Here is a 27,405-nt window from a genome sequence, read left to right as displayed (position 1 = left end):
AAAAAGGTTGCACTCCAAAGTGATACTGGGGAACTGAGCTTTTTGACAGTTCTGCTTTGGGGGCTCAAGTTTTGGCATGTGAGCAGAAACTGGTAGTGAAAACCGATGTTTTGTGATTGACTTCTTCCTGATTGCTCAGTCGGACTGACATAAGAACCATAAAGAGTCTGTGCCTTGAATTTCTTCTAGGCTTAAATTAAAAAAAACAAAACAGCAAATTAAAAACCCCCAAATGAATAAACGTTTCTGTGAAGGCCTTGTGCCCCATATTATTACCTTGAACATTTCATTGTATAGGTCCTAGACTCCCTGGTAGATTAGATTGTTGATCTAGCAAAACACTTAAACACATGTAACTTTAAGCACGTGTGTGTTCCCATTAAAGCCAATGGGACTCTTCATTTGCTCAAGTGCTTTTGCTATTTCAGGGCCTTACTAAGGTTTCTCCATAGCGCCTTTGCAGCAAGCGGTATCCCTTAAGTGGATTTTTTTGATACAGGTGTAGACTGCAGGTTCAACAAACTTTCTTCTGTAACATTAACAGAATACTTTGCTTAAACTTGTCTTGAGGCTACAGGCTAAACCAATGTCTGCTAGGAGTTTTCAGGAATGGTGCCTTGTAAAGTCTACAGAGAAGGTTTACAGTTTGGCCCAGGACTCACCTAGGTCTTAAGCCCCACGTAGGTTTTCCAAAGGACAAAAGAAAGAGTTTTGTTTGGGGCAAATTTGTGCTTCACAGAATTTCTGCCCAAATATTTTTCACACAGTATATGAAAGCAGAAATAGCATTTTCCCACCCAGCTCTAGTCAATATTTGAAACAAGCACTTCCCTCTTTTTTCCAACTAGACTGTTAAAGCACAGCAAGAATAGAACAGAGTAAAATATTATGGGATGGTCTACACTACAGCGGGGATCGATGCTCTGAGATCGATCCACTGGTGGTCGATTTAGCAGGTCTAGTAAAGACCCACCAAATTGACTGCAGATCGCTCTCCAGTCGACCCCTGTACTCTACCCCCAACAAGAAGAGTAAGGCAAGTCAATGGGAAATTTTCTTCCGTCGACCTCCCCGCGGTGTAGATCCACGGTAACTCGACCTAAGGTACGTCGACTCCAGCTACGTTATTGATGTAGCTGGAGTTGCGTAGCGTAGTTCGACTTACTGCGGTCATGTAAACATAGCCTCTGTTATGGGAGGAGAGGACCACATCCACGCAGATAGTAAGACTTCAGCATAAATTAAACCAAATCTTCCATTGCTAGCTAAAATTTAAATGGAGGGAACAATGACCAAAGGAATTGCCCAAGGAAAAACCCCAATACATTATGGCCATACCACTTCCCTAAGAGGTTTTGGGATGTAGAAATGTGTTTTAAGTTTTGCTTTTTGTCTTTGGTTTTCCCAAGCACTACAGAGACAACAAGTTAATGAATGATAGTACAGTGACAGTGTGGGCTAACAATGTGGTCATTTTTGGAGTTCACAAATAGTTTTGAGCATTCAAACATGTTTAAACGAGTGCAGTTCAAGGAGGTGGTCCTTTCTAGTTCAAAAACATAGTTCAGTCTTTTCATCCTGTTTTGACAAATGTGTTTGCAGATTCTGCTGAAGTTGGCGTTAGCGACACTGACATATTGTAATCCTGGCCTCCGATGCTCTTTCTCAGATACTTGTGTACCACTGCACATAGTGAAGTATGCAGGGCTGTGTTGGTCCTGTACGTGTACTGCCCGTACAATGTGCCAGAAGAATCTTGCACTTGCCAACACAGCGGCTGCAAGTTACTAAAGTAATCAGACATCAAGAATTATAACATTCAGAAATCAGTCGGAGAACATTTCAACCTTCCTGGTCACTCAGTTATAGACCTAAAAGTCACAATTCTTCAACAAAAAAACTTCAAAAACAGACTCCAGCGAGAAACTGCAGAACTTGAATTAATTTGCAGACTGGACACCGTTAAATTAGGCTTGAATAAGGACTGGGAGTGGATGGGTCATTACACAAAGTAAAAACTATTTCCCCATGCTAATTTCCCCCCTACTGTTACTCACACCTTCTTGTCAACTGTTTGAAATGGGCCATCCTGATTATCACTACAAAAGTTTTTTTCTTCTGCTGGTAATAGCCCACCTTAATTGATTAGTCTCGTTAGAGTTGGTATGGCAACATCCATTTTTTCATGTTCTCTGTGTATATATATATATATCTTCCTATTGTATTTTCCACTGCATGCATCTGATGAAGTGGGCTTTAGCCCACGAAAGCTTATGCTCAAATAAATTTGTTAGTCTCTAACATGCCACAAGTACTCCTCATTCTTTTTGCTGATACAGACTAACACGACTATCGCTCTAAAGTAATTTAAGTTCTTAGTAGGATCTAACAGATCAAATATCCATTAGCTTTCAGGCAGAGGAGAGTACTCTTAGGATACATACTGTACATTGAGGAGTGCTGGCAAATGAAGGCTTTCAGATATACTTGGCCTGAAGAGTTTTTAAAAGTCTGAGTTATACACTCATGTCATAAAAATAAAGGAAAGGGTAACCACCTTTCTGTATACGGTGCTATAAAATCCCTCCTGGCCAGAGGCAGAACCCTTTCACCTGTAAAGGGTTAAGAAGCTAAGATAACTTCGCTGGCACCTGACCAAAATGACCAATGAGGAGATAAGATACTGCCAAAGCTGGAGTGGGAAACAAAGGGTCTGTCTGTCTGTGTGATGCTTTTGCCGGGAACAGATCAGGAATGCAGCTCAGAAACTCTATTAAGTTAGTAAGTAATCTAGCTAGAAATGCGTTAGATTTCCTTTTGTTAAATGGCTGGTAAAATAAGCTGTGCTGAATGGAATGTATATTCCTGTTTTTGTGTCTTTTTGTAACTTAAGGTTTTGCCTAGAGGGATTCTCTATGTTTTGAATCTGATTACCGTGTAAGGTATTTACCATCTTGATTTTACGGAGGTGATTCTTTTACCTTTTCTTTAATTAAAATTCTTCTTTGAAGAAACTGGTTGCTTTTTCATTGTTCTTAAGATCCAAGGGTTTTGGTCTGTGTTCACCTGTACAAATTGGTGAGGATTTTTATCAAACCATCCGCAGGAAAGGGGATGTAGGGCTTGGGGGAATATTTTGGGGGAAGACGTCTCCAAGTGGGCTCTTTCCCTGTTCTTTGTTTAACACGCTTGGTGATGGCAGCATAGGGTTCGAGGACAAGGCAAAGTTTGTACCTTGGGGAAGTTTTTAACCTAAGCTGGTAAGAATAAGCTGAGGGGGTCTTTCATGCAGGTCCCCACATCTGTACCCTAGAGTTCAGAGTGAGGAAGGAACCTTGACATGGTGGCAGAGCGGTGGGATCATTTTGAGATTTTTTTGAGATCATTTTGAACCAGAAGCACAGCAGGATTTTAAAAGGTTTTGTAAAAGAGAATTGCAGCTGTAAATTCTGTTTCAGAGTAACAGCCGTGTTAGTCTGTATTCGTAAAAAGAAAAAAGAAAAGGAGTACTTGTGGCACCTTAGAGACTAACCAGTTTATTTGAGCATGAGCTTTCGTGAGCTACAGCTCACTTCATCGGATGCATAGTGGTGGGAGGAAGTTTTGTTTCATGGTCTCTGTGTGTATATAATGTCTTCTGCAGTTTCCACGATATGCTATGCATCCGATGAAGTGAGCTGTAGCTCACGAAAGCTCATGCTCAAATAAACTGGTTAGTCTCTAAGGTGCCACAAGTACTCCTTTTCTTTTTTCTTTTTTGTAAATTCTGTGTCTCTGCCTGGGGGACAGAGCAGCAGGCATAACAAAAGGGATCTTTCTTTCTGAGCTGGAGTTTTCTCTACCTAAAGGCAGGGTAATTAAACTCCTGCAAGGAAATTCACAAGTTTTTCACAGACCTGAAGAGGTTTTTTTTTTGTTAAGCTAAGAGCAGCTAGAGGGTTTTCTGTCTATTTGCCTGAAGACAGAGGTGTTAGTTTTTTTTTAAAGGATTTTTCTGTAGGCTGAGAATAGCTATCAGAGAACATAGGTATCACATTACAGCAGAGCAAAATTTTACAAGCCAGGTTTTTTGTTTTTGTTTTGTGGTTTTCTTTCTAACTCTTGGGTGTAAAGTTAGTTAAAAACAGAGAGGCTAGGATGACACAAACCAAGGCACAACACAAACTGGAGTTAACCAGACTGGAGGCAGCGAATGAGGCAGAAAAAGACCAGGAGGCTGCCCACAGGAGAGCTATGGAGGCAGCGAATGAGGCAGAAAAAGCCTAAGAGGCTGCCCACAGGAGAGCTATGGAGGCAAAGGAAAAAGAAATGGAGGCAAAGGAAAAAGAGTGGAAGCATTCCCTGGACATGGAGAAGGCAAAGGCTCAGCAGAATATACCAACAAACCCTAGCAATCCTTCTCCAGGTACTGCTTCCCATCCCAGAAAGTTCCCCACCTACAAGGCAGGCGATGATACTGAGGCCTTCTTAGAAAACTTCGAAAGGGCCTGCCTTGGGTACAGCATCTCTACAGACTAGTACATGGTAGAGCTGAGGCCTCAGCTCAGTGGACCCTTAGCAGAGGTGGCGGCTGAAATGCCTAAGGAACACATGAACAAGTATGAACTGTTTAAAACCCAGGCGAGAGTCAGAATGGGGCTAACACCCGAGCATTCCTGTCGGTGGTTCAGAACCCTAAGGTGGAAACCAGACGTGTCATTTACATGCCCACCACATTGTGTAACATTGGGATGCCTGGATATCAAGAGCAAGTGTTAAATCTCCAGAAGAGTTGCCCTTCCTAATGCAAATAGAGCAGTTCTCAGAGGGTGTTCCTGAGGAAATAGAAAGATACATCCTAGATGGGAAGCCCACAACTGTAATTGAGGCAGGGGAGATTGGAGCCAAATGGGTGGCGGTGGCAGAAAAGAAAAAAAACTAGTAGCAGTTGGGGCGAATATCAGAAGGGGCAACTGGAAACAAAACCCTATCACCGGGGGCAACCCAAGGCCCCACCTACATCCCAAGGAAAACCCCAGACACCTTATCGTCCCACCACACCATTCTCCAGCAACCCACCTCACCCCAGTGACCAGCCAACTGGGCGATGTTTTAAATGTAATGAGCTGGGTCACGTGAAGGCCAACTTCCCCAGGAATCCCAACAGATTGCACCGGGGACACACCAAAGGTCCTCAGGCCCAGATACTTCCCAGGTACCCTTAGAGTGAAGGGAAACTGTGAGAGTGGGCGGGAAGAAGGTTACAGCATGGAGGGACACTGGAGTGCAGGTGTCAGCTATCCATCAATCTTTAGTGGACCCCAACTTAATCAACCCAGAGGCCCACGTGATGATTCAATCCTTCAAGTCCAACTCTTTCAATTTGCCTACAGCCAAGTTACCTGTCCAGTACAAGGGCTGGACAGGAATGTGGACTTTTGCAGTCTATGATGATTACCCCATTCCCATGCTGCTGGGGGAAGACTTGGCCAACCAGGTAAAGCTGGCCAAGAGGGTGGGAATGATCACCCGCAGCCAGACTAAGCAAGCTTCCACACCTATCCCTGTTCCTGAGCCTTCCACCAGGGCCCCGTCTGTGTTACCAGAGACCCACATGGAGGTGGTGGAACCGGATCCTCTGCCAACAACTGCCAACTCTGCCAACAACTGCCAACACTCTGCCAACAACGGCAGTAGTGGATCCAGTCCCAGAGACCCAGCCCAAGCCAGTCCCTGAACTGAAACTGGCAAAGCAACCAGCACCAGAACCATTGCCAGCACTGAGTCCAGCGCTTGCAACCCCATCTACAGCTCCAACACCAGAGGGCACCACCGAGCTTGCACTGGCAGCAGCAGCAGATGACCCGACACAAGAGGCTCAGCCAGAGCCTGAAATACCCCATAGAGCACCAGCGCAGAGCGGTTCACCATCAACGGAAACAGCCCCATACCTGCATCGCTTCCAGAGGGACCAAGCCTAGGTCCACAATCCAATGAGGAACTGATGTCTCCAGCATCAAGGGAACAGTTCCAGACTGAACAGGAAGCAGATGAAAGCCTCCAGAAAGCTTGGATGGCGGCACGGAGCAGCCACCATCTCTCAGCTCTTCTAATCGATCCAGGTTTGTTGTAGAAAAAGGACTTTTATACAGGGAAACTCTTTCTGGTGGACACCAGGAAGACTGGCATCCTCAGAGACAGTTGGTAGTTACAACTGAGTACCGGGTAAAGCTATTAAGCTTAGCCCACGATCATCCTAGTGGCCATGCTGAGGTGAACAGAACCAAAGACCATTTGGGAAAGTCATAACTGGGAGGGAATGGGCAAAAATGTTTCTACCTATGTCCGGTCTTGTGAGGTGTGCCAAAGAGTGGGAAAATCCCAAGACCAGGTCAAAGCCCCTCTAAAGCCACTCTCCATCATTGAGGTTCCATTTCAGCGAGTAGCTGTGGATATTCTGGGTCCTTTTCTGAAAAAGACACCCAGAGGAAAGCAGTACATACTGACTTTCATGGATTTTGTCACCCGATGGCCAGAAGCAGTAGCTCTAAGCAACACTAGGGCTAAAAGTGTGTGTCAGGCACTAACGGACATTTTTGCCAGGGTAGGTTGGCCCTTCGACATCCTCACAGGTGCAGGAACTAATTTCCTGGCAGGAACTATGGAAAGCCTTTGGGAAGCTCATGGGGTGAATCACTTGATTGCCACCCCTTACCATCATCAAACAAATGGCCCGGTGCAGAAGTTTAATGGAACTTTGGGGGGCCATGATACGTAAACTCGTAAACGAGCACTCCAGTGATTGGGACCTAGTGTTGCAGCAGTTGGTCTTTGCCTACAGAGCTGTACTACATCCCAGTTTAGGGTTTTCACCATTTGAACTTGTATATGGCTGCGAGGTTAAGGTGCCATTACAGTCGGTGAAGCAGCAATGGGAGGGGTTTACACCTTCTCCAGGAACTAACATTCTGGACTTTGTAACCAACCTACAAAACATCCTCCGAACCTCTTTAGCCCTTGCTAGAGAAAACTTACAGGATGCTCAAAAAGAGCAAAAAGCCTGGTTTGATAAACATGCCAGAGAGCGTTCCTTCGAAGTAGGGGACCAGGTCATGGTCTTAAAGGCGCTCCAGGCCGATAAAATGGAAGCGTCGTGGGAAGGGCCATTCATGGTCCAAGAGCACCTGGGAGCTGTTAATTATCTCATGGCATTCCCCACCTCCAACCGAAAGCCTAAGGTGTACCATATTAATTCTCTAAAGCCCTTTTATTCCAGAGAATTAAAGGTTTGTCAGTTTACAGCCCAGGGAGGAGATAACGCTGAGTGGCCTGAAGGTGTCTACTACGAAGGGAAAAGTGCAGGTGGCATGGAAGAGGTGAACCTCTCCATGACCCTTGGGCATATGTAGCGACAGCAGATCAAGGAGCTGTGCACTAGCTATGCGCCGAAGTTCTCAGCCACCCCAAGACTGACTGAACAGGCATATCACTCCATTGACACAGGTAATGGTCACCCAATTAGAGCCCAACCTTACCGGGTGTCTCCTCAAGCTAAAACTGCTATAGAACGGGAGATCCAGGATATGCTACAGATGGGTGTAATCCACCCCTCTGGCAGTGCATGGGCATCTCCAGTGGTTCTAGTTCCCAAACCAGATGGGGAGATACGTTTTTGCGTGGACTACCATAAGCTAAATGCCGTAACTCGCCCAGACAACTATCCAATGCCATGCACAGATAAACTATTGGAGAAACTGGGACGGGCCCAGTTCATCTCTACCTTGGACTTAACCAAGGGGTACTGGCAGGTATCGCTAGATGAATCCACCAAGGAAAGGTCAGCCTTCACCACACATTTCGGGCTGTATGAATTTAATGTGCTCCCTTTTGGGCTGCGAAATGCACCCGCCACCTTCCAAAGACTTGTAGATGGTCTCCTAGCAGGACTGGGAGAATATGCAGTCGCCATATTTTCAGATTCCTGGGCAGAACACCTGGAACATCTACAAAAAGTCTTTGAGCGCATAATGGAGGCAGGACTAACTGTTAAGGCTAAGAAGTGTCAAATAGGCCTAAACAGAGTGACTTATCTTGGATACCAGGTGGGTCAAGGAACTATCAACCTCCTACAGGCCAAAGTGGATGCTATCCAAAAGTGGCGTGTCCCAAAGTCAAAGAAACAGGTCCAATCCTTCTTAGGTTTGGCTGGATATTACAGGCGATTTGTACCGCAATACAGCCAAATCGCCGCCCCACTGACAGACCTAACCAAAAAGAAACAGCCAAATGCAGTTCAGTGGACTGAAGAGTGCCAGAAGGCCTTTAACCAGCTTAAAGCGACACTCATTTCTGACCCTGTGCTAAGGGCCCCAGACTTTGACAAACCGTTCCTAGTAACTACAGATGCGTCCGAGCATGGTGTGGGAGCAGTTTTAATGCAGGAAGGACCGAATCAAGAATTCCATCCAGTCGTGTTTCTCAGCAAGAAGCTGTCTGAGAGGGAAAGCAACTGGTCAATCAGTGAAAAGGAATATTTTGCCATTGTCTACACTCTGGAAAAGCTACGCCCATACGTTTGGGGACGGCGTTTCCACCTGCAAACCGACCATGCTGTACTACAGTGGCTTCATACTGCCACAGGAAATAACAAAAAACTTATTCGGTGGGGTTTAGCTCTCCAAGATTTTGATTTGAACATACAACACATCTCAGGAGCTTCTAACAAAGTGGCTGATGCACTCTCCCATGAAAGTTTCCCAGAATCAACTGGTTAAAATCGTCCTTGAGATGTGGGAAATTTTGTTAGTCTTTATACAGTTGGTAGTATATTTAGAGGTGCATGTGTCTTATTAATTCTGTTTTCTCCTAGAGCTCCAGGAAGAAATCACAGCCTGTGTTTTCACCCTATCTGTGATTTGGGGGGGCGTGTCATAAAAATAAAGGGAAGGGTAACCACCTTTCTGTATACGGTGCTATAAAATCCCTCCTGGCCAGAGGCAGAACCCTTTCACTTGTAAAGGGTTAAGAAGCTAAGAGAACCTCGCTGGCACCTGACCAAAAAGACCAATGAGGAGACAAGATACTTTCAAAGCTGGAGTGGGGGGGGGGGGAACAAAGGGTCTGTCTGTCTGTGTGATGCTTTTGCCGGGAACAGATCAGGAATGCAGTCTCAGAAACTCTGTTAAGTTAGTAAGTAATCTAGCTAGAAATGCGTTAGATTTCCTTTTGTTAAATGGCTGGTAAAATAAGCTGTGCTGAATGGAATGTACATTGAGGAGTGCTGGCAAATGAAGGCTTTCAGATATACTTGGCCTGAAGAGTTTTTAAAAGTCTGAGTTATACACTCATCACTCTAAACACAGTAGAGATAAGATAAAGATAAAGTGCTCTGCACTGTACTGCTAACAAAGTGGTCATTCTAGTTCTCCTTACCCTTTTATTTTATTGCTTTTTAGTAGGGTTGCTCAAAGAACTTTGAACAAAACATTCTCTTGTTGTAAAATGGGGCTTCGTTGAAATCGAAATTTTCCATAGGAAAAGAGCAATTTTGGCAGAGGTTTCCATCTGGAAAATCAAAACATGTAATTTCAGGTTGACTCCATATTAGTTTCTCCTTCTGCCTGAGCCACTGCTGTGCGTCATGGGAGTTGTAATTCTGGGTTACTCATGCCCCCATTTTCCCCTTTGGCCCCCGGTCCCTAGCCCTACTTCATCTTCCATGATGCCCCTCCGCAAGCTCCCTGTAGTAGAGTCTCCAGGAGGCAGCCTGGCAGCTGAAATGGATGCAGACATCAATGCTGACTTGACCCCACGTGAAACGAAGATAAATCAAAATGAAATGTTTTGACATTTCCGAATTGAAATTTTTCTGAATTTTTCATTCTGTGGAAAAAGTTTTGATATATCAGCTTTTTGTCCTGATGTGGGGCAATATCTCAGGGACAGACATTCAATTTGTCAATTACAGTTGAGTTACATCTGTAGTGAATGAGTAAGCAAACCTGTATGGTGCACTAGACATTAAACTGAGAAGATTTTGATTTGGTAAGCCAGAGAAAATCTGGAATAACCCCTGATATCAGAGGAGAATTTGCATTGCTGTAGCTAAGATCACAATACAGTCCAATGTAGAGGAGAAAAATAGAATATTAGATATTTCAGAGTCTACATTTCAGTGGCTTTTTCTCTTCAATTTTCTAGTGAAGCCGTTTCCTCCCTCTAACGTTAAGGCAGAAATCACCAAGAATGTTGGGCTGCTGAATGTGAGCTGGACAAACCCAGCATTTTCGAACAGCGATCTTAAGTTTCAGATTCGGTACTCTGTGAACAGGGAAGAAATATTATGGGAGGTACTATTATACTTAATACAAAATAATGTTTTCATACTTGCAGTGTTTGTGCATGCAAAGTCCATGTCAATCAACCAATGTATGTTGAATTCATTCTATATGATAAAGTATTTTAGTTTGCAATAGAATTTATTTTCTGCGGCAAAATTATATTAGTGAGCTGTCTTTTTCATTGGACTCAGTGGCAGGAGGTCTGAATTTACCAGTTTGAGGAATTAAGATCTCAGTCAGATGCCTAGAAAACTGTGTGGTGTTCCTAATCTAAGTATTTTTAATTCTTTTGCAGATATTTGAGGTTTCAAATGCACCAACAAGATCAGCCATGATAAAGGTACTGGAACTTTGTGTTGTATATATTGTTCAGGTGCGCTGCAGTGGACTAGATGGATTAGGTTACTGGAGTGATTGGAGTAAACCAGCGTATACCATTGTACAGGATATCCAAGGTGCGTGTAGTTTGTAAATACACTCTGAAGATTATAGTTTTATGCATGTGTGAAATTGTTCTCCTTCTTAAAATGGATGTAATTTTGCAGCTCCCCTGAGAGGTCCTGAATTTTGGAGAGTTATTAATGAAGATCCCATAAAGAAGCAGAAAAATGTTACTTTAGTTTGGAAGGTATGAAGAATTGTATTTCAGCTTCTGTCTCTCACTGTCTCTGTTTCTCACTCATGATATGGATGATGCCACAGTTTGATGGCTTTGTGGGATGCATGATTCAAAAGTGTTGGTGGAGTTACTGGAGGTGGGCATAGAGCAAGCACGTGCGGTCCTGAATGACAGACTCAAACATTCATTATTCATGGTCCTTTTATAAGACAGTACAATTAGGACACAGCTTCATTAATTTTACCACCTCTCACTCAGCAGCACTGTCAGGTAGAAGAGGTTCCTAAAAAACATTGGTGGCAGTACTGCAATATAATCAGAATATAGTTCTTACCTCTTTTCCTCCCATATATTTCTCTCTTCTCCTTACTGCTTTCTGCAGTTGTCTCTCCCTCTCCCTTTTCCTTATACACTGAAGTCTTTTCTACCACAAGCTGGCAGAGCTGTTTTTCTTCCCTTTTCTCCAACTTAATAGGACAGAATCCTTCCCTCTGCTGTTGCTCTGGTTGCTCTGGATGGTTATAAGGTCAGTGACTCTCCGTTCACTCAGAGAGTCAGCAGCCATTTTCATTCAGCAGCAGGGCAGGATTCCAGATTTACAGTTCAACAGAACACTCACCAGTGACCCTGCTAACTGCCCTGGTTGTCACAACAGAGGTCCATCTTGGGTGAATAGGATCTGACCGTACCCTAAGCATAGTTACATGGGGCAATCAGTAGCACAGGCTGTATGGGGTTATTTGCTGCTCGTATTTGTTCATCACCCACACAGCATATAAAGTATACACATAATCCCCGCCTGTCAAAGCAAGCAAGTCCTTTTGTTCTGCTAAAGAACCACTGCATCACCAGCTCCTCTTCCCAACCTCCCAGCACCCAGGATAGGAAGGACAGTATTTTGGCCAGAGTGTAAAGCACTCACCATCCTTCCTGTCGAGACAAATCTTGCCACCTGGGCTGTACTGATTCGCAGCAGTTTGGAGGAATAGAAACTCCAATATTAGATGTATAAGTCAAATCATGATATCTTAAGACTTGACCAGGCAATACACAATAAAATATAATTGCAAAGATGTACCATTCATTTATTTTAAAAAGTTTTTTTTTTAAATATTGCACTTGAGTCTGATGCTTACATGTGCCAAAAACAAAGGCTTCAGCTGGCTACCTGCAGGTGTCAGGAAGGGATCCCCCAGTCCCTTCACCTCCACCCCCATGTATTCTGTAGTGATGTTTTTTGTTTCCTTCCTCCAAAGCATCTAGATGGCCACATGGAGATGGGACCATGGACAGGGTAGGCCAGTGCTCTGAGATGACACTGAGACTTCTCTCTTTCAAAGGCTTGGCTGGCTGGTTCTTGCTCATATGCTCACTGATCGCCATGTGTGGCATCAGGAGGGAATTTCCCCCAGGTCAGATTGGCAGGGACCTTGGGGATTTTCACCTTCCTCTGCAGCATGTGGGTTGCTTTCCGGAATTATCTGGGTACACCTCACTGCATAGTCATTTCCCTGCCATTGCAGGACCCTCGGGCATTATTGCATCTCAGTCCCTCTTATTCTCTGCCTTTGGCACACAATCTAGTCTCCTTTGGGCTTATTTTGGTTGTGAGGCCCTTCTGGCCTTAAACTCTATGATTTGGAGTCTTTAAAAACAGTGGATGCAAATTATATTGAAAGATGTTCGTCTCTATTTGCCAGATTCTCAGAAAAGGAGGCCAAGGTCTGTGTGCAGAATTGTTCCAGCAACTATAAACCATCCCCTGTACAATTGCTATGACTCTACGTGCAAACAGTGTAATTGCACATGCAAACGATTCGTTAGGTGACTGACTAACTACCCTTATTTGCACATGTAGTCATGGTAACTGTGCCTGCAGCCTCGCATGCATTATTGCATCTGGTCCTGAGTCTCTTTTACTGAAAATACTTCCCCAAATTAGGATCATGGCAATTCCTTCTGGCTCTGCATCCTTTAAAAATAATAAGATAAAACAATGAGTTACCAGAGCAAACTAAAGGTTTGCATTTCCTCAATCACACTTGTCTTAGGAGCTCTGGTAAGTAGAGATGTCAGGCTTCAGTGATTATGGAAAAACTTTAGCCTGTTTAAATGCACAGCAATATTTTAGGTATAAGAAAAGTAGTCTCCCTGATGGGTATTATTTAGGGTCCTGCTCTCTCAGAACTAGAAGGCTGCTCTCTACTGCGCAGTGAAAATCAAACCCCAGCAAGCTAAAATATACTGATATTTCCTGCAGCCATTGATGAAGAATTACTCATTATGCAGTGTGTGTGGATATATTGTAAAGCATCACACTTCAGAAAACATCACTTGGACTGAATATGTCACCAATGGCACTCCCTGTACATTTCCATGGACTGAGGATGCACACACCATTACAGTGCTAGCTGTTAACTCAATTGGAGCTTCCTCAATGAATTTTAATTTAACTCTGTCGCAGCAAATGAGCACAGGTAAGACTAACAGGTTAGTAATAACACTGATGCATTCAGAAGATGTTTAACATTAGGAATGCCTACCGTGCTTTTGACAGTTTTCTTTTAACAAAGAAATCTTTATTAAGAAGGAAAATGTACCTCTTATGATGACTTTCTCTGCTATAATAGGAATGAAAAGCCTGAAACTCCACATTTTTAACAGAACTGAAATTTTCCAATATTTAGTTTCAGCAACGCAAAAACATTCCCACTGTAGGAACATTTTTGGTGGTTCTGAAATGAAATATGCACCCCAAGATCCCTGGCTGCTCACCTGAGGGATGCTTGGATCCCTCGGCTACCAGCTGAGGAGCTGGGCAGCCCTGGCAGCCTGCTGTGTGAGTTGTGGGGGACCCAGAGAACTGGATAGCCTGGCAGCCTACCTGGTGGACTGCAGGGGAACTGGAGATCCCAGGAAATTGAGCAGCTTGATTGACATGCTCCAGCTTTCTGAGAACCCTCTGCAGATGAGCAGTGGGAAAACTAGGGAGCCAGGTGGGCTGGCAGGAAACGAGGCAGGCGGGCTCGCTGGCCAGCCTGCTTCTTCTGTCAAGACTTTTGATGAAATCAACGCCTTCCTGTGGAACATTTTGATTTCCATTGCCTCGGCATTTTCTGACAGCTCACTTATTCATTGGTTAGTCTCTAAGGTGCCACAAGTACTCCTTTTCTTTTTTTCACTTATTCATTATTGACTTTACACTTCATAGTAGCACCCTCTTTGTTGATTCACCCAGACTCTGCCTTGTTAGGTGGTAGTCTGTATTTTAAATGTCGTGGAAAGCATTACTGCAATCTGTAGGCAGAGCTGAAATTTTGTCAATTAGTAGTTAAATGCATGTGCTTTCTATGGGTCAAAGTCTGGCTAATGGTGTGCATGAACGTACCCCAGAAAGGCTGCAGCTAGCAGTAGGAGTGCAAGATGGAAATTGGCCACCTAGCTTCTTATCCCTGTTCCATAGAAGAGCGTAACACCACATGAGCCGTAGATTTATGCTCTGTTTTGCTAGCGACATTTTGATGGTTTTTAGCTATTACGGTATGTCTCAACTAAGGAGTGAAAGTTTGAAAGATCGAGGTAAGAACCAGGAATATTGCTCAAAACAGGAATATTGCTTAAGGAGAGAACACTGTGTGAAATGTGGTGGGCACACAACCCACAGATTTGATCTGTTTAACACCTGGAGCCAGATATTCAGGGCTTGTCTACAGGGTGGGCTAATATGCTCTACAGGGGTGCGATTTCTCAAGTGCACTAACGATTTTCACATTAATCGGTCCATATAGACGCTGCTGGCGTGCTTTAATGTAAGTGCTGTTTCAAACAGTACTACATTAAAACACACTAGGGTACCTTCTATATGTACTGTCAGAATCTGCATAGACCAATTAATGTGCAACATGTTGGTGTGCTTTAGAAATCACACCTTTGTAGAGCACATCACCCCACTGTGAAGATAAATCCTGTGCTAGTGTAAAACAATGTCACTTCATTGACTTAAGTGGAGATGCAAAAATAAACAACAAAGAACCTAAACCATGATAATCTTTTTCATCTCTATGTGGGATCTGAGATTTAGCATGTATAATCCAACTCTGATTTGATATAGCTGATCTCATTTTAATCATGCTTTTTTCTGTTTTATCAGTGAATATTGTGCAGTCACTCAGTGCTTATCCAGTAAACAGCAGTTGCGTAATTCTGACCTGGACACTTTCACCTCAAATGTATCTGATAACGTCTTTTTTTCTTGAATGGAAAAACCTTAATGAGAAAGAACAAATGAAATGGATAAGAGTTGCTCCAAATATTAGCAAATACTATATTTATGGTGAGTTTGTACTTGAAAATAAACACCCATGATATTTTTACCTGTGTTACACTGTGGTGAAAGGTTGCACTTTCTGGGTACATGAATCTAGCCTCTCTGCTGTATCCTTCTCTCTCTTTTTTTTGTAATGAAAGAATACTTTGAGTGTTAAAGATTGCTCTTAGCTGTACTGGATCTTACTTGTCAGTTGAGGATCAACTATAGAGTTAATGACCTGGGCTGATACAGGATTGCTGACTTGTCCTTATCGCTGTTAAAAACCCAGGCCCTGGTCCTGCATCACCTTGTGTCACGTGGGCATTGGTCCGCAAAGCCATACGCACCTTAGTCGCTGCACACAAAGGAACTGCAGACTCGTTGGTTCAGATCTGCACAAACCTCCATATAGTATATTCACTCTGGGCCTGACCCTCCTTTCATTTGCACCTGCTTTATGCTGATATATCTGCATTGATCTGAATGGAGTTGCTCCTGATTTACATCCATTTAAGGATCATCATTACCATATTGAACTTGGGGAAAAAGTATGCTTCATCTTTGTTACATCCTGTACATGTGTGGGTTTGTATTTGGTTGTGAGGAAGTGATAAAGAGGAAAGGTCAGTTATATATGTTATGCTAACACCAATATATGCTGAATGTATGTTAAATATAAATATTACATATATCTACTATTTATCCAGATTTTACTGTATGTGCTTTGGGGCTTTAATATTTATAATCTTTTCATCAAAAGCTAATAATTCCATAAGAAGAAATTGCTAATATATCCAAAATAGATTGTTGGGTCTACATTTGAATCCAAAATTTAAAGGATTAAACGAGAGAAAATAATTCTTCTTTTCCTGTGGGCTTCCCTTGAACCGCTGTTGCATGAGATCAAAGCCTCTCTAGAGGCTAGTATTTTATAGTCTTACTAAATTGGAATTTAAACTCAAAAGCCTGATTTCTTCCTTCCAGATCATTTTATTCTTATTGAGAAGTACCAGTTTAGCCTGTACCCAATATTCCCTGAAGGAGTAGGCAACCCCAAAACAACTGATGGATTCATCAAAGGTGACCAATATGATCTTAATTTTTTTTTTATTAAGCAGCAGCTGGTTAGTAAAAGTTCCCTTTGGATATGATATGGACTCTTGCTCATGTTTTTATGAGAAACATCAAGAAAACTGTTTTGAAAACACAGTGATTGAGATATAACTGACCCTAGTCGAGTTGATATAAATTGGCATAGCTTAGTTGAAGTCAGTGGAGTACCCCCACCAACTTCTCCTGGCACTGTCTCTACATTTTATTTAATATCATAATGCATTTCAAGTTTTGACCCACGTTTTCAAAAGGGTCAGTGTTCTGCAGGGGAGGGGCATATGTTGGGACAATCCCAAGGGGTTTCTGAGGTCCTATATTCCCATGGTTCTTCTGTGTATGGGCTACTCCCTTTATTTGCCTTAGTGATGATTCTGAGTAACAGGGGAACAACGGACAATCCCACAGAAACATGGGAGCCACTGAGTTTTTAGAGTAATTTCACGTCCTGTGTATTTGTACACACATCAGGGGTCCCTGGTGTGACACAGTACAATTTACTTAAGGGTGATACAATAAGCATATGTAACCTACTAATGTACAGCAAGTAATTTGTTTCTGATTTGTATGTATACTGATCGTTATCTAAACTGTTCTATTTATAGATATTTTAAATTGCAGTAAAGTTAGGACTGATGACTGGAGAAATATTGCAAATAGATTGAAACAGATTCCTTTCGTTTTCAGATAGGAGTGAAAAACAGAATGATGCAGGCATCTATGTGATTCTACCAATAGTTATTTCATCCTTCGTTTTGTTGCTTGGAACTTTGCTGATCTCGCAACAAAGGCATGTTGTTTATTTCCATATACGATTCCCTAAATGTGCTTATAAGAAGACACTGCAGCTTAAAAAGTGTGTGCCTATAGAAACATTCACACCTAGTTAACTTTTGGGACCATTTATATATTTGAGATGTACATTATCTGAAAGGCAGCATAGTCTAGTGCAGTGGTTCTCAAACGTATTTGATCGCGCCCCCACCTTCTTCATGTCTGTAGTCGTTTATACCCCCACACCATACAAGTACATATGCCGATAAAATAATCAACATGCAACTCTCACTAAATATTAAAAACTGTAAGGCATTGATTCAAACAGAGCCATTTAAGTATGGAGTAATGTCAATTTGAAGTGAGATAGTGCTTACTGGCATCACACTGTTGTTACTAGGATGATGGGTGCGCCTGTTTTTTGAAGCAGAGCAATTGCATGAATGAGCCAGTAACCCATTGTAATAAAAGCAAAAGCAAAACTGCGATCGTGGTCAATGCTTACAATTAAACGTGCACGCCACATCGTAGCAAACGGATTAACGTACAGATGGCAACGACTTTGTATACTTTTCCTATGCAAGCTTAACAGACATCCGTCGCAATGCACGGCGCCATCAAGAGTCAAAGGCACAGCACCATCTGCAGGCTGATATGTCTGGAGGAATCAGCCCCGCTAGTTATTCATTGCTCTGGGTAAAATGAGTGCAGCAAGCTTCCCCGCCCCGCAAAGCTTCTCATGCCCCCGCCCTCCCAAATACAACCCCCAATTTGAGAACCTCTGGTTTAGTGGATTGAACACAGCACTGGGAGCTAGACATTTCTGAATGTCCATGTTCAGTACCTTTGAAAATCAGGCCATTACCCTGTCTCTGCTTATGTCTTTGTGCTGCCATGATAGTGAGCAGTTCTATATTTCTGTCTTGAGCACTGCCATATACAATGTGCATAATCAGTACTAAACCAGTGCTTTGTCTAAACATTTCAGAATGAAGAAACTGTTCTGGGAGGATGTTCCAAACCCCAAGAACTGCTCCTGGGCACAAGGAGTTAATTTTCAGAAGGTATGGGTTTCCATAGTGATACGTTTTTTTAATATGGGTTTGTGTTTCACACACTTACATTCAGTTTAAAGTGTTAAACTGTTAAGAATTATCCAAATAATCAAACACAAGATCTTGAAGCCATGGAGAGTGGCAAAACACAGGAGTTTTCTTCAGCCGTAGAAAGCTGACATTGGATGTGGGCCAGAACCTCGGATCAAGACCTATTTTGAAATTCATGGGCAATCTTAGGGTATGTTTACACTGCACTGTAACCCTCAGTCTGTGGACCCAGTGTTTCCAAGCCTGTTCTTGAGCATCCACACTGCATTGTAAACTTGGGCTTAACAGTTGCTGGACCCAAGTCTCACAGCCATGCTAATGCATTCACACTGCATTATGCAGACCTTCTGACTCTGATCTGCAGCATGAGCTGCATCCACACTGCAAAAAAGATAGGGCTTGGACTCGAGTCAGAGCAGGACTTGGGCTCTGACCCACTCCTCCAGCAGCGTGCCAGGACACAGGTCCTGTATGTTTGCTGACCTGAGTCACACTGATTTTTGTGTGGGTGGAAGTGGGGGCTAGGACTCAAAGTTGAGTCAAAGTCCAGGCTTAGTGTTTAGTAGAGCTAAATCCTGCCACCAGATGATTCTTAGTTATATGACACCCTTTGAAGTCAGGGGGCGGGGAGGGCACATGTCCACACCCAGGGCCAAATTCTTTGCTGGTGCAAACTGGCTCAGCTACAGTTGACCTGTGCCAATTTACAGACTTAAATGAACGGGCACCAGTTCAAACCAGCTGAGAATTTGTCCCTCTGTTCCAGAATTTGACACTTATTGTGTAGTCATTGAGATAGTAACTTAAAAATTCAGGATTATTATTTCCTAAAGAAACTGCATCTAATGGACCATGACTGTTTGATTTTTTTCAGATATTTAATTTTCATTCCCAGTGAAGTTTCTTTTCTCATCTTTTATTTTATTTCATTTCATTTAAACAGAGAATGGACATTCTTTGAAGTCTAATCATGATCACTTCCTGCTGAACCATTGTGCCAGCTCCCAGACTTCATATACAGAATTGTTAGAAGATTTTTCTGTTTACATTCAGAAGACAGGAAACACAGATACAATACATGATGATTGATTTAAAGATAGTCCTGGAAATAGTTTTGTTCAAAACTTAAGATGCCCATGCAAAATCAGGAACAATTGCCACATTGCAGCTTAGAGCAGGGTTTGCTACACATGTCGGCAAAAATCTTGCTTTAAATCACATTTTTAATGACCTGTTTATTAAGGCTCTGATTTGCAGAGGGCTGAACACTTTCACCTCCTAGGCTTCAATAATAGATGAGAGTGCCCAGCACCTATGAGGCTGGAGCCATAGAAGCAGAAATATCAGAATGGTCTGAGATTCAGCTAGTTAAGTGCAAGACTTGCCCCATTATCATCTTAAAATAATTCTTTAACAGAGTTATTGGTTGTTTAGCCCAAGAACTAGCCTGATTCTGATGCTGAACAGCTTTGGGAATTTCCACTGACTTCAGGCATGTTGAGGATGTGCACAGCACTCCCATAAAGGTCAATGGGAGCTGATGACATGCATCTGAGTGCAGAATTTAGTCCAAAGAATTTGCAGAAATAATTCAGAGTGTTCATTGTGCCGCAGTTTTCTGTGACAAGCACCATTGTCCATGTTGTGTTGTGTAGACAGGTACTTCACTCACTATCATTTAAACACAAAGCTATTATCACAGCCACTTTAATAATAGTGTCTGACATTAGATGTGTGTGTGTGTGTGTGTGTACAAATCTGTTGTTACCCTTAATATGGCAACTTCTGCTTAGTATAATCTCCATTTAGCATCGTTTCCTGTTTATAGCTAACCTATTAAAGTCTTTTTTGTTTGAAGTGTTGCTGTATTGTTAGAATGCAAAGAATATCATTTAATATTAAACAAAGTTCATTGAAATATATAATATAGGGCCTGATCCAAAGCTCCCTGAAGTCAGTGAGACTTTTTCCATTAGCTCCATGGAGCGGTGGACTAGCATCACAGTGCTGCTATACTGACAAGGATGGCGAAAATGCCTTACAATTTTGAAAAGTATCAAATATGGCTGTAGGGCTTTGAACAAAGATTTGCATATTGCTGGAGGATGTGTGTGAGTGGGAGTAGCACAGAGACCTTTTATTTACTAGCTATATATAGAAAAGGAAACTTATCACCACCGCCCCAATAACTCACATGTTGGATCAGGGACTGTGGGCCTGATTCTCCTCCCACGCTGGTGTAAATCAGGAGTAAGTCCACATAACCCTTCTTTCTCTAGAGACAAGGATCACAGTCTACTGAGCCATTTTCATCATAAGCCAGTGAGGGAGGTGAGGAGAAGTTATCCTTCCTTGCACAGTCTCTGTTGTCTCCCAGTCTCAGTGATTAATTAGGGGCAAAGCAGGGGGGGAGCCCAGGCCCACCCCCTACTCCAGGCTCCCACCCAAGGACCCTAATAGTATCAGCTATGGTAGCTGACCTTTTAGAAACATGACATGTACAATTCCCTGGGCTACTTCCCCCACAGCAGCCCTCACTTCCTCAAGCTCCACTTCACCCTTACCTCAGGGCCTCCTTCCTTGTGCCTGATATGGTGTGTACTACTCAGCCTCTCCAACAGCACAACTTCCTCCCACAGCTCCTGACATGCACACCCACCTGACTGACTGAGAGGCTTTTAACTAGTTTCAGCCAGCCCCTGATTGGCTTCAGGTCCCAATCAACCTAGCATTCTCCCTGCCTTCTGGAAAGTTCTTAATTGGCCCCAGGTGTCTTAATTGACCTGGAGCAGCTGCCATTTCACTTATCCTGATACCAGGGATTTGTTTAGCCTGGAGCTAAAATATCTATGTCCCACTACTTTTCTATAGCCATTTGGCCTTGCCCCGTCACAATGTATTGTGCTGAATGGGAAATTGAAGGGTCATGTGACCTTTGACAGCATGTACTGCAATACAGTCTATATATTTAATGCATGCTTCCTTCGTATACTTTATTAATCTTAGTGAAAAATGGGCCACATGGGTATGTCTACAATGCAATAAAAGACTCATGGCATGGCTGAAGCTGACCCGGGTCAGCTCACTTGGGCTCGCAGGCCTTGGGCTGTGGGGCTAAAAATTGCAGTTTAGGCATTGGGCAAAGGCTGGAGCCCGGGCTCTGAAACCTTGTGATGCAGGGGTGTCTCGGAGCCCAGGATCCAGCCTGAGAGGGAGACTGTCTACACTGCAACTTTTAGCCCTGAAGACCAAGCCCTGTGAACCAGTCAATTCACCGGGCTCTGAGACTCGTTATTTTTATTGCAGTGTAGACGTACCCATACTGTCCTCAGATGAGCACCATTGTGTCTCTCTGATTCCATGTGCATCCAAGGCCAGGGTCTATACGCCTTTGAAAATAGAAGGAATTTATGGAGCTGGGGCCAGATTCTGCCCTCATTTATTTGAATGCAATTTCCAGTGGGAAAAACGAAGTGTAGAACTTGTACTGTAACTCTCATTAGCTTTGATACCCATTGCCTGGATAAAACTTCCACATATCAGCACTAGAAACCTCTAACATCCTTATGTCTGAAGCCAGGTGTAACTCTTATTTTCTTTTGGTACGTCTGTCAGAATGCAAGGTTAACTAGAGTCAATAATTGATTACTAATGTGTGTATTTGATATAGTATGTTCTGTGATTGATACTGCAAGGCTGTATTTATGGAGTATTAGTTTAACAAAATATTATCATTTTTAACCATTAATGCAGTACAGCATAGGATGGGTAAATCGTGCGTCTGTACTGTAATCTTGCAAAAATGTACACACGTGCTTAATGTTAAGATCATGGATGATCCCACTGATTTTCCAGTGAAATGACTCTTGTACTTAAGGATAAGGATGTGAATAAGTGTTTGCAGGATTGGGTCGTAGGGTCTAATCCTGCAGACCTTACTTATCCAAAGCTCCAAATGATTTCCAAGGGAGATATGGCTGAGTAATGACTATGGCACTATCCCTGAAAAGATTTATGCACATGTTTAACTTTGCATAGTGTGAGTAGTCCCATTGACCTCAGTGGGATTATTCCCAGTGTGTAAAGTTAAGCAGGACCTAAGGACTGCAGGATTGTGAGTGGAGCATATTTTGTAGTCTCCTTGTGTCTGGCAAATGAGTGTGAATTAAATTTTACTCTGTGCCACCTCAGGCCATGAGTATTCCCTTTTGGTTTCATAGAATTATGTTAACTGCTATAAAATATTTTGCACAAATCATACGACACACATGTTGAGAACATATTTTACAGCGATATTTACACATATTACTCTGTCATTATTTACATTATATTATAGTATTACATCTTTCTCAGGAGATTGTATATTCATTGTATTTATATATTCATCTAATATATTTTACTTAGTGATGTGTTTGATTCAGCAGAAAGTGACCTTTGCTAATTGAAATGTCTATTTTAAAAAGTGGTATTTGATCATTTAATTTTTGATATTTGATAAAATGTGATCGGCAGTATTCTTAATGTGATTCTGTAGAATTCATATCCAGAGTTATGCTTATGCTTCAGAGCATAAGTCAACCTTTAGTAATTGGTGGTCAGAAAGAAACGTGCTTGCCGAGAGGTCCACAGCTGCCTACTGTGGGATTTCTGCTCTGAAGTATCTTGTACTGGCCACTGCTGATGAGAGAATACTGAACTAAATGGACCATTGATCTGATTCATTACAACAGTTCCTACATTCCTACCTGGATTCATAGGTGATCTGCCTTAGGGAAGGATAAATTTCAGTAAGGGACATTCAATATGAATTAAAGACCTTGCTTGGTATATGCATTGTAGCAACTGTCTGCAGCTCATTTCAGTAATCAGTTTGCTAATTTTAAATGTCATATTCACAGTACTTTTGAAGTCCATGAGAGTTCTGAGCATGCAAGCACTGCAGAAGCTATCCCAAATCAGCATTTAGGCTACAATTCAGCAAGGTACCAAAGCAAGTGTTGACATTTAAATGTGTGAGTAGTTTAAAAACATGCTTAAATACCTTGCTAAATCAGGGCTTAAATGCTATGGTGATGGCTATTCTAGGTTAAACAAACACCCACGAGCCTAAGATAGATAAAATTGTACCATACCTTTTTATAATGTACAATAGCCTAAGCATTTTGAAATTTGAAATCATTACTTTGGAAGGTTTCCTGCTGTGATATAATATCTGTATGGTTTGTTAACATAAACACAATCTGTTGTTTTTAACTAATTATTTTTTTTTATTTGTCTTCATTAAACTCATCAGTGGGTATACACTTTAAAGTGAACTTTTCTTAGTAGTAAATAGGAAAGCCAGTTTCCTATTATCAATTTATACTGCGGTATATTTGAAATGTTTATATATATTTCACATCCTTTATGATGTAGGATAAGATGCATTTCCTTAAAATAAGTGTGTGTGTGTGTGTGTAAATTTCAAACACGCAGTCCTTACTCACAGGTGAAGAGCCTAAAAAAATTATTGGATGGCAGGATTTGACTCTAGATAGTATAATTGTAACAGGCAGGGTCATTTCAGTTGTGTGTAAATGATTTTGATTCATTTCTAATATGCCAAATTGTTCATGCAATTAAAATAAAATGCCAAAAAAATCCTGTAGCATATAAGGCTTTATCCTGCAAAGCACTAAAGTACTAGCTTCATTTTAAGGACATGAATAGTGCCATTGAAATTAATGGACTTTGCTGAATTAAGCCAGAATGCTCAGCACCTTCCAGGAGCAATCCTTCCCTGCACATATAACACACAGGCATGTGCTTGCTTTCTCTATCCCCAATTCCCCCCTTTGATACCCTGCCACATAGCAGACTTAAGTTTTGTTTGTTTTTCATCAGTGTACTTTTTATAAAGTTTTCATCTGTGGCTCTTAAGTACAGTAACTTCATATTGAAATAAAGCTATTAACTGATAGATGAGCATTAAAATATGTCTTTTCTTCTAGCCTGAAACTTTTGAGCATCTTTTTATCAAGCATCCTGAAGCAATATCATTTGGGCCTCTTCTTCTGGAGCCAGAAATAGTTTTGGAAGACATCAATGTTGCTAAAGCATTGAAAAGTGAAGACAAGCAAGATTTATTAGCAGTTGATTCAATGTTCACAAAGATTCAAGACTCTGAGCATGACTCGGCTTGTTCTAGCAGCCATTTCAGTAACAGCCTTTCTGAGAGTTCCCATGATGACAAAGTCAGTGAAGGAATTACGAGACAGTCCAATATTAAGTACGCTACAATTATCAGTAACTGCAAATCAAGTGGGCTTTGTGAACAGCAAAAGAATCTAAGTGGTTCATTTAATGGATGCTTCCTAGGTGAAGACTCCTTAGTTACTGATCCTTTCTCTAGGTCATGGGAGGTGGGAAATCAGGCATTTCTAATATTGCCTGATCAACATCCGAGCCAAGCCAGCAAAACGATATCCCTTTCTGTTGTTTCTTCTGAGGGCTTTTCAGAACCTTCAGACCACGATGACATTTTCAGTGATGGAGACAGTCCTGAGAGGAGCCTTTATTACTTAGGGCTAACATCAATTAAAAAAAATGAAAATGAAATTTTTTTAACAGAAAATTCTAGAGTGATGTGTCATCTTCACACAAATGGTTTATTCAAAGACATGGGGTTTCTTCAGGATACTACTTCTGATTTAAATCCCTTTATCAAAAATAGCCTTAAATATGAAAACTCTGTTAAAACCTTTGTACCATACATGCCACAATTTCAGGCAACCACCGTTAAACTACAAGAGACAACAGAGACCAAAACTTAAGTCATAACAGCATAGTCCCATATATCTACCTGATTGCTACTGTTAGTATTTTTTTTAGAAGGGTCAATATTTTCCCCACCCACCTCTGCCCTCAGGAAACTCTCAAGAATAGTGAACGTGTAATGCCCACATTTTGAAGTTGGATGCCTGCGCCTACATTTGACTGACATAAATCAGCACTTTGGCCCCACAGAATTCCACATAGTGGCCTAATTTAAAAACCTCAGATTAGGGCTTTCATTTCCTCGTTTTGTTGTTTCAAGTATTTGGTATTTAATTAGCTATTTGTGGTGCCTACTCTACATGTTTCTCTGACCATGTCCTGTTGCAAACACTCAAATGAGAAAGTTGGTCTTGAAAGGTCCTATGACAAGGATTCCAAAGGTGGCATTTTATTTAAACTTTTCTTTGTTAGGACAGGCCCTTGGCAGCTTTTTAGCAGTCCTGGACCACAGGTGATTCCGTCAAATGTGCATGGCTACCAAGCCCCTCCCCTTCTGGGAGAGGGGAGCCCATTGCAACTGAGGAACTGAGTGATGGCACTGAAGATGAAGTGCTTGCCCAACAGCACACACAATAGCAGGCCGCAGTCCCAGCACACAGTGCCAAAGGAGCCATCTGTCAACGGAACCACAACTCTCAGTAGAGGTAAGGATCCAGGCAGAGGCCAAACACCTCTGAAAAAGCTCTTTGAGAAGGCAGTGTTTTCTCTTTCCCAACTTCCACCTGCTGCAGCAGCAATGGGTTCAGGGTTATTGCAGGCCTAGGGCTGGAGTAGCCCATGCTTCCCCAGCTGGAGGCAGAAGATGAAAGCAGGCTGCATATAGGGAGCATGGCCTTCCTGATCTCTCCCCCTTGCACAAGCAGCTCTGTAGTGCCTAAAAGCAAAGATGGGAAAAGTCCCCTTGTGGACAGTTCTGCACAGCAATTGTCTGTCCCAAGTAGAAGTCACTTGTTCAGCTAACTGGTGTGGTAACAAGGGGCCAGGCTTTCATGGTGCATGGGAGCGCACACGTGTGCGCTGTAATGGCCTGAGGTGTCTTGCTGGCCAGTGTGGAAAATGTTTACGGCACAATGCAAACCCCCCAGAGCAGTCAAGCAAAAAAAAAAAAAGAAAAAGTGGATGGGGGAAGAATCAGTCTCCGAATACAAACAAAAGGCAGAGCAGCAGCTGTACAATGCGCCCAGGCAGCTAGCAGCTCGTGCAGCTGCCCTGCTTGCTCACCTCTAGAACTGGCCCTGTGTGTACGCACACCTGTCTGTACACACAGAGAGTATGTTCACCACTTAGGAGTGAAGCACCCATCCCATTTATATAGTGCATATAGTATAAGGAGAGCTCATCATCATCTCAGGCTGATGTGATGAGAGCTCCCTCTCCAGCTTAAATACCTTTATGTATTAAACAATGCTCCTATAGAAACCAGCGCGTCCGTTAATGAAACTCATTTGTGCTGGGTATCCTCATACACAAAGCCCCAGCATATTTATGACAGGTAACAGTGAGTATATGCTGTTTGTTTCGGTGGGGTCTACATTAAATTGAATATGTAAAAAAGAAGACCGAGCTGGTAGCAATGATTACTTTAAAGAAAAGTACTTGGCATCCTTCAAGTAAATCCTTGACAGTGAGACGTTTACCAATATAGGGGGCGGGTTCGGCCTAGCTTCCCCCACACTGTCCCTTTTAAATAAAAATGAAGGCATCTACCATTGGGAGTGAATAATTACAGGGAAATTATGCCTGTCAATCAAGGGAAAGTGCGTTAAGTAGAACAACAGTGTATAAAGCATTGCCAGAAATAAGAGACTGTATCAGTAGCTAGGGATGCGCATTTAGTGCAGTAAGATAACAGGAGTCAGACTTCTTGTGGAAGGCTTTATAGCCTCCCCGTTTTTGTGGGGTTTTGCCTCGGCAAAATAGTGCATCCGGAAATAAAATGGGCACATTTTTGGAGGCCCCTTTTGAAAATGAGGCTCTAGTAGTGAAGGTACCACAATAAAGTACCATTTTTTTCCAGTCCCATTTCATGAGACCCCATTATAGAAAAGCAATGTTAAGAAGCTACTGTGGTCAAATGGCAAACAGGTAATGATTGGGAGCAAAAGGGTCTTTCCTATATTTTTAATCCTACTGGGATTAAGATTCTCTGTGTGAGCTCAGGCAAGTCACTTCACCTCTTTATGCCTCAATGAACCCAGCTGATAAACTGGGTAAGAAGTAGGGTCTCGGAGAAAACCAGATGTTGTGTCTCACCTGAATTTTCTATGGTAAATTACAAAACAAAATAAAAATCCAAACCTATTCTTAAACCAAATATGTATTTTCTACTCTATAATGACTAATTATTTTTAT

At 42.3% G+C, this 27,405-nt stretch overlaps 1 protein-coding gene across 1 annotated transcript in view; it reads left to right on the top strand.

Annotated features, from left to right (window-relative positions):
• LEPR (leptin receptor) overlaps positions 1–25,234 on the top strand; it is a 61,621-nt gene extending 36,387 nt beyond the window's left edge. Inside the window, exons 10-18 of the mRNA XM_074961581.1 lie at positions 10,180–10,328; positions 10,615–10,774; positions 10,865–10,947; positions 13,199–13,415; positions 15,089–15,271; positions 16,232–16,327; positions 17,045–17,147; positions 18,120–18,195; positions 24,228–25,234. Coding sequence (XP_074817682.1) covers positions 10,180–10,328; positions 10,615–10,774; positions 10,865–10,947; positions 13,199–13,415; positions 15,089–15,271; positions 16,232–16,327; positions 17,045–17,147; positions 18,120–18,195; positions 24,228–25,049 — 1,889 coding nt within the window. The 3' untranslated portion in view covers positions 25,050–25,234. The remainder of the gene's footprint in view (positions 1–10,179; positions 10,329–10,614; positions 10,775–10,864; positions 10,948–13,198; positions 13,416–15,088; positions 15,272–16,231; positions 16,328–17,044; positions 17,148–18,119; positions 18,196–24,227) is intronic.
• Positions 25,235–27,405: the final 2,171 nt, after the last annotated feature.

The sequence above is a fragment of the Natator depressus genome, chromosome 8 (genome assembly GCF_965152275.1).
Source record: "Natator depressus isolate rNatDep1 chromosome 8, rNatDep2.hap1, whole genome shotgun sequence".
Classification (NCBI taxonomy): Eukaryota; Metazoa; Chordata; order Testudines; family Cheloniidae; genus Natator; species Natator depressus.
This window is presented reverse-complemented; position numbering and strand designations above follow the sequence as displayed.